We start from the raw sequence: 14,714 nt of genomic DNA on the forward strand, positions 1-14,714 counted from the left end.
ATGGCTCTACAATGACAAATACAAAAGGTGTGCCAAATACGACTCCATGGTATGGATAAAATATCTACTTTAAGAGGTTTGTAAAGCCAACATTTATTGCACTGTAATGACAGAACACATTTTTTCAAACTATAAAGACAGATTTATGCTCACTACTAACCGGCACAGTCAGAAATTATAAGGACGGTGACACATTCTTTATTTTTTGTTGTGTTTCCTCTGTACTCCACCACATGGTTTTAAAGGGGTGAACAATGACTATGATTAACTTGTGAAAGTGACCAATGAAGACAACTTCACTGTTTGGCCAAAAACAATAGTTGACTATTTTTTTTTTTTTTTTACGTGTTTAGGATCACTTAGATGCTGCACTGCTCTAAAACTGGAAGACAACATATAACAACAACAGAAGAGGGTACTTATTCCACACTGTACAGATGTGAACATATCAACAGCACTTCAACTTTTTAGTTCTTTTTTCCCTTAAAATCCAATGTGCTTGAGCTAAATTAATGAAAAATCATGTCATCTTTGCACCATATACCAACTGCACTGTACAGTATATGTGCACAGCATGAATGTGAGCTTACTTGCATGTGACAGATTCTTTAAATATCGAGACATATGAAGTAAAATGATTAACTGCAGGAAGTCCCTTGGACATCCTGTCATAACAGTACTTCAACCTGAAATAACAGGGCAGAGTGAATATGCTGTGAACCCAACACTGGCATACCACCTTGGATGAAGGTGATATGAAGAACTTGTTAGCAAACAGTTGGCTACTTACACATTCAGCAGTTACTGAGATAATCTTTTACTTAGAGCCGTGTTTTTTGGCAACCTGGCGAAAGTAAGTCCAATGTTAATTCTGTTTTTTGTCTCTACCAACCCTTGAGGGAAATATCTGGCCCTTCAGGTTCTAAATGTTCCACTTTGTTTACCAGCTAGTCACTAACTGTGTCTTTGGTGCTGGGCAGATAGTGTATGGGAGCTTTTTCGCTGAAACATTAGCAACACAATGAGACCAGTTGATTCTTTCACAGGATTCAAGTGTGAGAAATATCGGGATAAAAGTATCCCCTGAAGAACTAGAGACCTAACCTTAATTCACCCTGCACTCAAAATAGACAGAGATTCTGTACAATGGCACTGTTTTATTCTGCTTCTACAGGATGGAAAAACTGTGTTCATTGTTAGTCATGGGTCTTAGTGGGTGATACTCATGACTAATGTACCCACATACACACATATTGTGGCCCTAAATTGTTATCAATGTGAAAAGGCTCTCTGTCAATGCCCAGATCAACACTCTTGTGTCAGTGTCCCAGTATTTCTGACCTATTTAAACTTTGTCTGAGGCGGTTTTTCAAATGTGGTGTCAAGATCATTAAAAGGGAAGTTGTGGGAATTCTGCTTCTCTCTATTTGCGGAATACACACAATTGTTGAAGCCTTCATAAGAAGTCTTTAACCGAAAATAGGTTTCATTTTTGACTAAGCTGACAAATACTGTGAATAATCACTGTGAATAACACACTGTACGGAAATCTTAAAATGATGACGGCATGTTAAAAAAGAAAGATAACAATAAGAAAGGTTTATGGGAATCACATGCTGGGACTTTCCAAATTTCTATTGTGGCTCAGACAATGGTGTGCCTGTCTCTTGATGGTAACAGTGCCATGGCTAGAGAGAATATTGGACCCATTTCAAAGGACTGAAACCTTGAACCAAAAGACAAAGATAAATTCTAGAAACACACACAAACACAACAAAATTAATGCACATAAAAACACAGAGGCAGACACACAAACACATGCTTGCATGACTGTCCACATGCAGTTAATGGCCGGACATATTGCTGACAGTACAGGGAATTCAATCTGGATCAACAGGATATGATACAAGATCCTCTTAGAACTGTGAATGGGCAACATTTGGAGGCAGCACAGATGAGCAGTTCTGCATGTTTTATGTCCAGGAGCATTTTGCTGCATTTGATCTTCATTGCCAATAACAACTAAACTGAATCTTTCCTAGACTTGTGACAACAAGTGACAACAGTGACCCCTGCTTTTAAATGCTGCCTGCTGCCCGTGATTATCTTCAGGGGGAAGCGCAGAAAAAAAGAGGTTCCTACTGAAACTATACCATGTTGTGGGTGCAACCCTTGGAACAAAAGAGGGTGAAATAAGGATGATGGTGCCATGAATAACTTCTGTATCAGTAAATATTACAAATGTTTAATGCAGGAAAGTCAAAACTAGTCACCTATCTATCATACATATTTTAGAAAGGTAGTAACAAAACAGTGACCTGGCCCTGGTTTTCCTGGGGGATTTCAACCAAGAATATAGTGTTTGAGACCAGAATGAAAGCAGTGTTCATTTAAACTAACTCATTGTTAGGATCATGAACATGACTAAGGGCTCTAAACTTATTCTTTTGCACAAGCACTGCATGCATGTATATATGCGTGCATGCCTTTATGTGAGTGAAGGAGAAATGGAATATCAAATTAGTAAATAAAAACCTTCTGACTGTCTGGTTGGACACAGTTCAGTCTGATTTCAAGCTTAATTTACAGAGAACATTATATCGACTCAAAAAAATAAAGGACTACAGGGAACAGCTGGCAGAACACACATACACACACCCACATCCATACAGTATCAGGAGTGGATGAGCAAACATTTCCGACAGTAAAGTTTTATTTTTCCAAACCCACAAATCTCTGAGTCTTGTGATCTGCTGCCCGGCCGGCTGGCCCACTAGGACTTTCCATTGTGGGGTTTGCAAGTTCTCTCTGATTCTGTGTGGGTACTTTCCACAGTGCAAAGATATGCAGAGTAGATCAAATGGATATTCCCAGTAGGTAAGAATATAAGAGTGAATGTATTCCTCTGCACATAAGCAACCTGGCCAGGCTGATGGATGAATGGATCACAATACAGTTATAACTATTTACCAGTATCAAATACTAATAACCCTACACACATTATATGTATATTCTTCAGCTTTCTTGCATGTTGTCTTTTTTTAAATCCACATTCTCATTGTCTATCAGTGTAATTTACAAGTGTAATAAATTATTTCCACAAATTATGATACACATCATCATACTTGAAATTGTAAAATAATGAATTTACAAACGATTTACATTTAAATACATTTTGTTGACCTAGTCAATGCTGATATGTTCTCCCAATGGCTTGATCGAAACTCAACCTTGATGCTGCCATGGGTCAGCATAGAAACAGACGTAGCACGATTAGCAAGCAAAGCAAAACAGAAGAGAATTCATGAGAAAAGCCCAAACCTCCCCCATTCTGAATGGAAACAGGACATCTTGATTAAAGGCCTATCCTAACCTAACCCTAACCCTTATTTGTCACCAATCTGCTCTGCCCAACAAAGTTAACCCAACGCTGTCACACAACAAACCACACTGCACATCAGCAAAGTTAGTAAGCAAACGTTGACCTAACAGTTGCTCTCTACCCAACCCAGAAAAGCATAAGGCTACAACAGAGGCTTCCTTTGCCGTAAACCATTTAACAATAGCCAGCCGGTCAAGAGTGCAAAACTAACAAATCAAAAATGCAACTCCAAACAAACCCCTTTGCCCAGCAGCTGCGATGAGGAGGGCAAATATCATCAGAGGGCTGCATGAGCTCAACTCTGAATTCCAGGATGAAGAAATGGACACGGCACACATCGTTAGTGCCGTCAAGGCAGTTAACGCCAAAGTGGATTTGTGGACTTCTCAATTTCAAAATGGGAAACTTACATACTTCCCAAACTTGGAGTGAAAGTGAGAAAAGCAAATGTGGAACACTTCTGTGTCCATCTGGATAATGTGGCAGGCATTTTCATTTTCAATGACACTGGGGCTTCTCTGTCAAGCTTCAGGATTCCCCCCTTTTTTTTTTACCAAATAGTGTGGACATGGGAATAAAGCCCCTTTTCCAAATCACAGCTCGACTCGCCTCGACTTTGTTTGTTTTTCCATTGTGGAAAAGTTGTACCTGTACCTGCTAACAGGTACTTTTTTTCATATCACCTCCGTCGAGTTGAACATTACGTCGTGGCAGTTGTGTGTGGCGTCGCTATGACGACCAGCTACATTAAGGGGTACTATCTCTGGGTGCCATCTACAATGGAAAACGGAGCACGGCCAAACCGAGTCAAGTAGAGTTGAGTCGAGGCGAGTTGAGCTGTTACTGGTAATGGAAAAGCGCCATAATTGAACTGCAAAGTGAGACTGAATTGCAAATGTACTAACTTCTCAACTTCTCATTCTGTGCTCTTATCTTTGTGAGATGGCATTTTACACAGATTTTTAAAAAAGCAGTTAAAGCACACATGGGAAATAACTTCTTATGCTGGCTTGTATAAGGCAAGGTGATATCAGCCCTAAAACATTATAAATTCATCCTTTAGGTTAGTTAAAAAGTTTCTGAAAAAAGCAACATTTATCAAAAATGTAGTTGTCCACCATCTCCCCTTGACAAAAACATATTTCAGAAGAATAAGCATAAACATAAGTGTCATGGTCTGCTGACACCACCACCACTCAGCATTACTTTTCAAAACTGAGCATTGTTTTTTTAAATAACAGGAATTAGAAAGAGGGCATGGACAGGAAGACAAAGATAAGAGCGCAATTTATAGTGACAGATAAACAGATAAATCACAGTCTTGTCCAAACTTTGACTCCTATTGTTTTGAACTGTAAGAAAATACTTTCACCTGCCAAACAAGCTGACACATTTGTTTGTGTTTGCCAATACTTCTGAGGGTGGTTTTGACTGGGGCTTAAGCAGCTAAATGTCATTTTATATTGTCAGATCCACTTTGAGAGGGACTAATTCAAAAAATGGACAAAAAAAAGACACAGATAGAACAGAGATGAGTAGTCTGAATCGGTATCTAATACTTTTCAAGCCATAGACTCCAAACTCTTTTTAAAGCAGAGTCACAACAGTGTGTGACTGTTTAATTGGTACTGTACAAATGAATGAGTGTAGCTGATCTATGGAGCAGAAATCTTATTTAATGATGGCAACAAGGTACAGTTAGACAAGCAAGGCACATTTTACTGTTAGTTTATAGCTGTGTTATTATAACAGTATTAACTTGTAAGGATGGGGAAAGTCAGTGGCTGGGAAAGGTTGTTTTTCCATTTTAGATTTTTTTTAAAAATACACATTTACCCTCGACCAGGGGTATTCAATTAGATTTCAAAGAGGTCTAGTTAGAGAAAATTTCCTGAAGCAAAGGTCCGGAACATCAAAACGACGAACTTGCGTTATCATTCAGTACTATAACCTATAGTTGTATCAACACATGTTTTTAGTCAACAACGGACTGTCAAATCAAATAATATTTCAGTCAGTTTTCACATCAAATTGGAGGGATAATAAATAATAACTATTCAAATAATAAATTCTAAATTTAAGTAAACTAAAGTGCCTAATTTTTAGAAAAAATGTAATAAAAAGTGTAGCTTGAAGTGATGAAGTGTCTGTACATTCTTGATTAAAAGTCATGTGAAATATCTTTTATCTTTCGTCTCCTCAATTCGGGTGTGTTTCCAAAACGTCTCTGGTGAATCTCGCGGACTTGACTCGCAAGCATCGGTATGCACAGATTTGATTGGCTGAGCAGCGTCACATGAGACGATTGGAGCACATGCGATTGGTCTGTGAGTTTCCTGGTCCTCTAAACCAGTACAGTAAATGCTAGAAAAGCTGCGCGGGTTAAAATAGAAACGCTCCGTCACAAGGTAGTAAGTCTCAATAATAAATGTGCTGTAGGTCGGCGGTCCGGAGAGGACGGCGGCTGGGTGCGGATCGTGGTCCGCCTATTAGTGACCTCTGCCCTAGACCATATTCTTATGTCAAAAAAAGGTGTGAAAAGTCGGACCACAAACCCCTTCTCCTGGTAAATACAAGTTTGGAGATGATGTAAAGTGTGTTTTAAATCTGAGGCACCCATGCAATTTCATTTTGAATCACACTTCAAAATGCCATTAGTAATTAAATGACTAACTGGAATTGAACACACAAATTTAAGCACAAAGTACAGGAGAAACTAGATGAAAGCTTTTCATTATAATTAAATCCTATAATAAAGGCTGTGTCACACCGCCCACTGTAACAATTGGCTTCCATACCCTCTGCGTGTGAATGTGTGTGTATGTGACAACAGCAACAGCGCCCTGTTGATTTAGTTCCCCTCTCCTCAGGGACAAAGTCTGTTGTTGTCTTCCAAAATACACACACCCGCCCACAAGCACACAATGCACTCACTTGGAAACAAAGTTGTGGTGTGGCTTTTGTTGCTTGATAATTGTTTTTAGCAAACATAATTTTGCTAGTAGAGACAGCTAACCCATAACCATGAATCAATGAGATGGTAATGGAGCCATAGGGGAACAAAACACACTCAGTATACTGTGGCAACATTGCACGAGCGACGCACACTCTCTCTCTCTCTCCCCCTTTCCCTTTTTTTTGTCTCACTCTCTCCTCTACACTTAAGTTTCCATTGCTTTTACTTTTCATAGTCATTCAGCAAATCCTATAGAAAAAACAAAAACGTCTTAAGGAGAGACAAACAAACCAATAAAAGTGAAATTGAATTAGTTTGCCGTCGGCTCACCTCCATAACCATTACTTTTCCCTCTACCCTTCCCCCAGAAAGCCAGTCAGTTAAATAATCACTTCTGCTTTAATTAATAAATGCATCATCCCTAATGATAGGGGCTTGTTAGGCACAGTGGCAACTGCAACTGGCCTGTTTAATCGTTTGATATTTTTTCTCTTTTCCTTTTTTTTTTTTCCTTTCTAACTTTCCAACTTAATTTCCATCTCTGAAGCATGCTAATTGCTCTCCCTCCCTGCTTTATAAACAACAACAAAGTTTTCTCATTTGGAGGCAGAGAACGGTGTAATGTGTGGCTATCGATCGCCGGGGAAAGGAGATTGCCCCTGGCTGGTCACAAACCTAATGACTTTAAGATCTGAATCAAAGTGAGCCAGGTAAAACTTCTAAACACACTGTGCGGATACAATGACAGAGGCACGACATTTCTGAATCATTCAGTGTTTTGTTACATAAAACTCACACTCATACCACTTCAGTGCACCTCAGGACCCAAAATAATAATAATAATAAAATAAACAACTACTGAGTAGGGGTGAAACATATTATAAGGTTTATTTTCATTATCAATTAATTGTTTTCTTGATGAAATGTTAGAAAATAGTCAAAATTGCCCACCACAATATTATGGAAATCTGGATATTCAAATTGCTACTTTTGTCTAGCAAACAATTACAATAGAAAAGCAAAAAAATAAAATAAAAATTGCTTACAATTGAGAAGCTAGATTTGACTTAATTGGTAAATAGATTATCAAAATCGACTGATCAGCTGTACAACAGAGTTTAGTATGTTGTGTTTGCTACAAAAGTGAAAGGTGGCTACTTTTGAATAATTAAACTTAGTTACAGATATTGTTTTATACATTCCCTACCCCAGTGGGAATTACACACACACAAACATATATATATATCACCATGATCGCTAACAGTATGGTACACAGAAGTGATATAAAATATAAATAAAGTGAGACTTAAAGAGACCAGGCACCAAGTGTGTGCTGAAGAGACAAACATTACTAACTGATACCTTTACTGCGCCCCTGCCAGAGTTCTGATTAAGATTTGTTTTTGTTAACTGGATGGTTTCTGAAAGGCAAAAACAATACAAAGGTTGTTCTTTGTCCAAATAAGGAGCCTGAAGTCGCCTGTATTACTTTGTATGTCTATACAGTTTTAATATTAACTGACAATAACTAATAAATATTCTACATTTTCCATGATGTCAACTCTCAGTTTCAGAGGGTTCATTTACCTATGTTTAAATGATAAACTGATAAATAGAACTGTTGTAAACAGTGTCAGCAGTGGTACAAATGGTTTGGCGGAGCATTAAAACAGTCTGGAATAAATCACTAGCATGATGCTAAGCTGTTAACAGGTTTTGCTATCCTCTTCCCCTCTTAACAATGTTACCCATAAAATAATGACTTGAGACTTAAAGGACGCATACTATCCACATTAGCATTGATACACAGCATGAACAGCTGAAGCAAAAGAAAACAATGGGCAGCAGCAAGGAAAAAGAAATAATGTCTACTGTCTGCGTCTGATTGACAAAGAGATGTGGCAGAATAATGGCACTGTCAGAATTAATAAAAAATAAAATCTGATACCCAGAAAGATATTTCTAATATAACTACTAATATTTGCTTAGCAAAGGCAGCAAATAAAGTCACTGCAGAGTGACGCCTGCGGGATGAGAGTTATTCTCTAACACATTAATAATTTCCCCGCTATTACGACAGCACAGACGCATTTGTGAGCTTTTTCCAGCATGACTCAGCCAGTCTCAACAGTACCTGCAATATGACAAGTGAGTAAAACCTCTACTTATCTCCTGTGTGTCTCATCTCCTGAGTGAACAGCGGACCATATCAGTTCCATCAGTTCAACGCCTTCAGGAGCCATTCGTGTCAAAGAGCACCTTGTGACTGACAGCTAAATGACCTTGATCAACTAGACAAACGCAATGAAAGCAGTGATTACTCTGATAGTTGATAGGGGATAAGAAACCTTACTTGGTACTTGGTACACACATCGACACTGTGCAGAGATGCTGGTGCGTACACAAGCACACAGTGATCACATGGTTATCTCATGGAAAGACAACCTGATGATGGACAGACTGATGAAAGGTTGTAGAAACGTAAGGACAGAACGTGCATCCGATTACAAGATTATGATGCTATTTATCTGGCCGGCTTGTCTGTGGACTTTCCTATGTCTATGTGACGGCCCCTGTGCACTGTGTTTGTTTGTTTGTGTTGTTATAATAAAATGATGTTCTGAGTTGCATCTTCCTTCTTTGTTGCGGCCTGAGATCCGGGGTCGTAAGTGTATATAAGCGTGTGTTGTGTGTCTGAGCTTCTCACCCTGTGTGCGTCGTTTTCTTGTACTCTGCGTCGTAGGTCCAGTTCTTCATAAGGCGGTACCATTCCCTCTCTCCTTGCCTGCTGGTATTCTCTTCTTAGCTGCTGGATTCTGTCCACACTGCCATGCACACGCACACACACATACACAGGAAGGCAGGCACACAGATTCAAATGAGCACACACATACACACAGAGGGACAAAAGAAGAAAACTAAATTGATTTAAGAAATAAGCATTTGGATGGTTTTGAAAAATAAAAATGCAACTGGGTTAATTAAGCTTTCACACATCTATGGCGAATATGAGGTTTCAGACCCTACAGGTACGCTATTGGACCCCAGCACTGAGTAAATTCAGTGTCATGTTGGGATTCAGCATGTTCACTAACGATTTAGGCAATAAAGACGATTTGTAGGTTGCTTTACGTTTGGTTTTTTTTACGCGTGAGAAATTATGCTCACAAATCAATCACACCAGTATAAAATAAAACACTGACATCCCCCACTAACCAGCTGTCCTGATGATGAGCCAGCCAATAAAAGCCATCTGTTTTAACAGTAATTTTCCTGACGTCAGCCTGCAGAAATTTGACGGCAGAGATAAAGAGTACACAGATCCACCTGTGTACATGCGAACATGCACTACACACACACACACACAGATCAATCTCTTGACCATTCTGACTGCCTACAACTAAATCAGTTTTTTCCATTTTTTCTTTTTCTCTTGCAAGAGGCAAGAGAACAGAAACATCAATCATATGAATATTCTCTCTCTGTCAACAGAGGAAATATACAGCATATCAACACTGAACCCTAGGCACCCTTGTGAGTCATATACACATATCCACAAACCCACACATAATGGAAATATGGAAAGTCATATCATACACATATGTACCCATATGCACCGATGGAACTGCAGTGTGGAATTTCATGAACTAAGTTGATGGAAGAGGAAAAACCCCATCGATGCATCATCAGGCCAAAAGTCAGAAAAACAGCAACACATTTACTTTTTTCTCCAAGGCAGTCTGTGAACCAAACGATGCCTTCTGAGAGGTCATACAAAAGTGTTGCATCTACGGCTGTACATAACGATTATTTTTCTAATCGATTAATCTAACGATTATTTTTTCGAGTAGTAGATGTTTCTGACATTTCTGATATTTAAAAATTGCGTAATGCAGTATGATAATCAAATGTATTTCTGCATCAGTGTGGGGCAAAGAAAACAACTGAAACGATTCACAGACTGTGCAAACAGTCACAGATTGTCTGTAATGTTACTTTCAGCTGTTTTCTCACTCATTCGTGGCCGTTAAATAAACAGAAAATATAAAACGGCCGAACGTTAGATGATGCCGTCCAGACAAAGTGCACTGTGATACTTTCGCTTCACGTGTTCATGCTGCTTCACGTATTCGTCGAGCTGTGCTGCGGTGAAGCTCGCGGAGCGAGCACCACGTTTTTGAGTGCCTGTCTATAATACTCCCAAACTTTAGACAGTCGAAGGCGAGGACTTGTAGCTGGAGCTTGTCCGGGGGAATCCCACTAACACCGGATGCAAGGATGCTTCGACGCGAGGCGACATATTTAGGTAATCGACTACGTCGAATCGCCCCAGCCCTAGTTGCATTGCAATGTGACCCATAATGTGATATGAATATTAGTTTGTTCTAGATTTTTGGGAATTTATTTTAGAAATCCCCAGAGAAAAATATGTTTTAACATTTGCAAATCAACATAAACTAACTCGAGACTTGGGCTAGCATAACTGTTTCAACAGTTTGGAGAAAACCCCTGTGAAATCAGGGATAACCCTGCCTTGGAGTGAGGTAAATAATCCATCCCTCTATCCCTAACAGAGCTCTCAGTTCTACGCTGCATTTAACCCATCCCCTCAAGAGAGAAGTGGGCAGCCGCTGTGCAGCGCCCGGGGACCAACTCCAGATTTTTATCAGTGTCTGGTCAATGGCATTGACTGGAAAACCTAACATGTTTTTGGTGGTGGCGGAAACCGGAGCAACCGGAGGAAGCGGGGAGAAACACGGGGAGAACATGCAAACTCATACAAACGGGGTTTGAACCCGCAACCTTCTTGCTGTGAGGCCTCAGTGCTACCCACATGTACGCTAAGCTCAAGTACGTACACTACACACAGACGAACAAAAGCACAACAAATATATGTATGTGCACCTGAAAGTATATGCACTTAACATTTTCTTAAAGTAAAAAGTTGTCTTTGTAAAGCCATTCTTTTCCTTGATTCAGCACTGCTTGTGTGTGTTTGTGTACATGTCATCAGCAGAGTTTCTCTCTGACCGACTTTTGAGTGAGTCAGTTCCTGCAAACACATCCAACAAAGATCAGAAAAAAAAACACAAATGTCCTTTTATCTAGAGACTGAGACATTCAACAGCGATGATGGTGCAGTGCAGTAAAACAGAATTACACCATATTTCGATTCCCTTTTCCAATTTTTGTTTGACTTTTTTTATTAGAATTATAATGACCACAGAAAATGACTTGTTATAATGTTATTATTATACCATTTTAATGAAACACAAGTGTATTTGTGATCCATATTCTAGTCTAGGAAAGTGAGAGAGCTGAGCAAGAGAGACCTACTGAAGCAAAGTGAAAACAGATGCTAACTTAATTAGCAAAACATTGTTTTTGTCTTTATTGTCTTATCACCCTGTTTTTCTATTCTGTTTAAGTCAAATTGGCAGTTAAGTTTTTGCAATTATCTTTATTAGTTTTATTGAACTTACACTACATTTTGCTGATTTCATCAACTAAATCCCAACTTTCTTTTTTTAATCACATTCATTACCACCTTATTTATCATCCCAGGGACTATAGTATCCCAGAATGTAGAAGGCGGAGAAATACCTTAGGTAAGTTGGCAGCTCATCACAGGGGTATCAAATAGACCGAAATAAATACCCCATGGCAATTTACATCCCCGAGCTTCCCTTTCCTCTTGTCGTCACCCTCAGACCACCCATTTCTGATTGCATGTGCTTGTGGAACCTCATAGTGTCCAAAATCTGACAAATTACAGGTAAACCCTCTCCCTGCCCTCCTTTAACATAGATTTCTCAACAACATATTTTGCATCAAGGGCTACCCATAACAACTCAAACCAAGGCAAAGTGGTAATCCTCATTAAACTGGGTGCCTCTCAACACTCTTGTTGTCAGTGTTTTTACGTGGTTTCTGTTGCACAAGCGGTACGCTCTCTCTTTTATTATGGCCACTCCAAATTTTGGACAAATTCGAAATTAGAGAGAGGGTTAAACGTGAGAAATGAAACAAAGGCTTAAGGTTTGTTCAAACACAACACGGTGTACTTCAACATTTAAAGTCAGTGGAAAGACAGAGGATTCAAACAGATATTGAAACATCTTCGGCAAAACATTTGCACTTTTCCAAAAGCTGTGAAACATTAGACGATAGTGAAATGTATTCTATTCCTATATTGTTCTGTGTCCTGCTCTGCTTTATTCTGCGGGGTTGTTTTTTTTTTTTTGCGGTGCTATTTCATGTTTATGCATTGCAGTAGAAATGATTTGTGTCAAAAGGAGCTCCAGATGGAACACACACACACACACACACACACACGCACACACCTACACACCACCTCACCCTCTGCTCTGCTTTAGAGACAGAGAGCCTGGGAGAATAGGGTGTTAAAATGTACACAACAGTCCTACTCTGTCCACTCACACTCACACATGCACACACAAAGGGTAATTTGAAACGATTTATGACTCCACATAAAAGGAGGGGGGGCTCAAAAACAAATGAATATGATAAATAAAGACATTACACAACACTCACACAAACAGACACACACATTCATGCAAATATTTCCATGACCGCAGACTGGGGAAGCTATTGATTAGCTTCAGAGAAACAAGAAAGCCATAAAAAAAGCAGACTTGTATGACTTCACTTTTTAACTACCTTGTGGTCGTTAAACCAATAGGATTGGTTCATGTGGTAATAGCCTCATAGCATAGCATTGTTCTGTGCTTGTGCGTGATAATCAGGATGACTCTGTACCTAAAACATGTTTGCAACTGAAATGATTTCTTTCTTTAATTATGTCACGTCAGGATTAACTATAATGAGTGTGGCAATCATTTTGGATCATTTGGGTATGGCCAAATAATAACTCATGTATAAAGCGTACATGTTTCAAAATAAAAGTGTAGGCCTGAGCTAGAGTCCAGCAAGAGATTCTCTCTCTCTCTCTCACACACACCTACACACACACACACACACACACACCCACACCCACACCCACACACACTCACCCACACCCACACCTACACACACACGCGCGCGCCCAGGGAGATCAATCTTTGGCTCTTGGTCTGTCACACCAATAATAATTCTATAAATGTTTAAAATCAGAATCGGAAACTCAGCATAGCTGTTAATAATGCTGCTATTAATAATTAAGATGGCTGCTCCATTAATAACATGGTGAGATACACCCTAAAATACATCAAGGTCCACAGCAAAGGAATATGTCTTTATCATTAAAGCCTATAAATATTTACAAGTCTGGTTATGAAAAGGTGCGATTTCACCCCTAAAATCTGTTTTCTGACTTGCTTTTAATAACTTTTGGGATGTTCTGTAATTTGGGCCGTCCAAAAGAGAGAATTATCTGTTGAAGCCGGGAGAAACATGATGACGGGAGATCTGTCAAACACAATCCATTCAGGAAAAAAATATATTATGCATAGGTTTAAATTCTTCTAAATATGATTTATTTATTTAAACTTTAATGACCCCATTAAGTGTAAATAAATACTGGGCTTGGCTTGGTGCACTTTAAGCTACACTTTTTAACAACATCAATAATTTAAAAACCATGTTGGGTGATGTGGGGAATCCACAAACTCCAGTGCTGGTATCTAAAGGAAAATACAGTATTTTGTCATATCCACATGATGATCTATTGGTATTTTTCTGTCATCAGAAAAAAAATGTATAAGGGTTGCATACAGTCCACGACAGGAACAGATGAAGCGATGGATACAAGAAAGAGGTTGAGACAAAGAAAGAGAAAAGCCAGTTTTTTGTGCTCTCTAACAGATGACTTGATGCTGAAAGGCTTCATAAATCTGACACAAAATGGCCAAAGGGACTATGGTGTTGTCTGCCACACAAGCAGCAACACACACATGCATACATACAGGGGTGGACATACACACAGGTGATGTATGATGTCCTCTTAGATGTGGCACAGGGGGAATATGTCATTCAGACTCTCGGCTCAGTCTGATTTATCACGTGTCTGCAAATGTGTGACAGCTTGTGTGTAGAAAAAGGAAACGCTACACAATACAAAACCTCTTTTGTAAGATAGTCTACTGACATCTCTTTTGTGGATGTTACAATTCAGTATCAGAGGGAACTTTCCAAATATTACACTGCACGTGTGAGTGAGCGACGGCGAGTGTCAGTCCTGCATTCTTGGAAGGAACAAAGACAAGAAAAGGATACAGATGCTACCCACTAGCAGAGCTGTTGACCTTCTGAAAAAAGCTAAAGTAGGATTTCCTTTCATTAGCACAAGCACAAAGTCATGATAGCCAGTTGGAAAAAATCGATAAAGCTTGAAAACATAAACTGCAATTGATTTAA

The 14,714-nt window shown here is 39.2% G+C and overlaps 1 protein-coding gene across 3 annotated transcripts in view; it reads right to left on the reverse strand.

Annotated features, from left to right (window-relative positions):
- Positions 1 to 14,714, reverse strand: part of pard3bb (par-3 family cell polarity regulator beta b) — a 232,692-nt gene that overhangs the window by 52,765 nt on the left and 165,213 nt on the right. For 2 of the 3 annotated variants that reach the window (XM_046054894.1, XM_046054895.1), the window contains exon 22: positions 9,046 to 9,163. In XM_046054894.1, coding sequence (XP_045910850.1) covers positions 9,046 to 9,163 — 118 coding nt within the window. Of the gene's footprint in view, positions 1 to 7,201; positions 7,760 to 9,045; positions 9,164 to 14,714 lie in introns of those variants that run through there. The other variant, XM_046054896.1, reaches the window with a different exon arrangement.

Source organism: Micropterus dolomieu, linkage group LG07, assembly GCF_021292245.1.
Source record: "Micropterus dolomieu isolate WLL.071019.BEF.003 ecotype Adirondacks linkage group LG07, ASM2129224v1, whole genome shotgun sequence".
NCBI lineage: Eukaryota > Metazoa > Chordata > Actinopteri > Centrarchiformes > Centrarchidae > Micropterus > Micropterus dolomieu.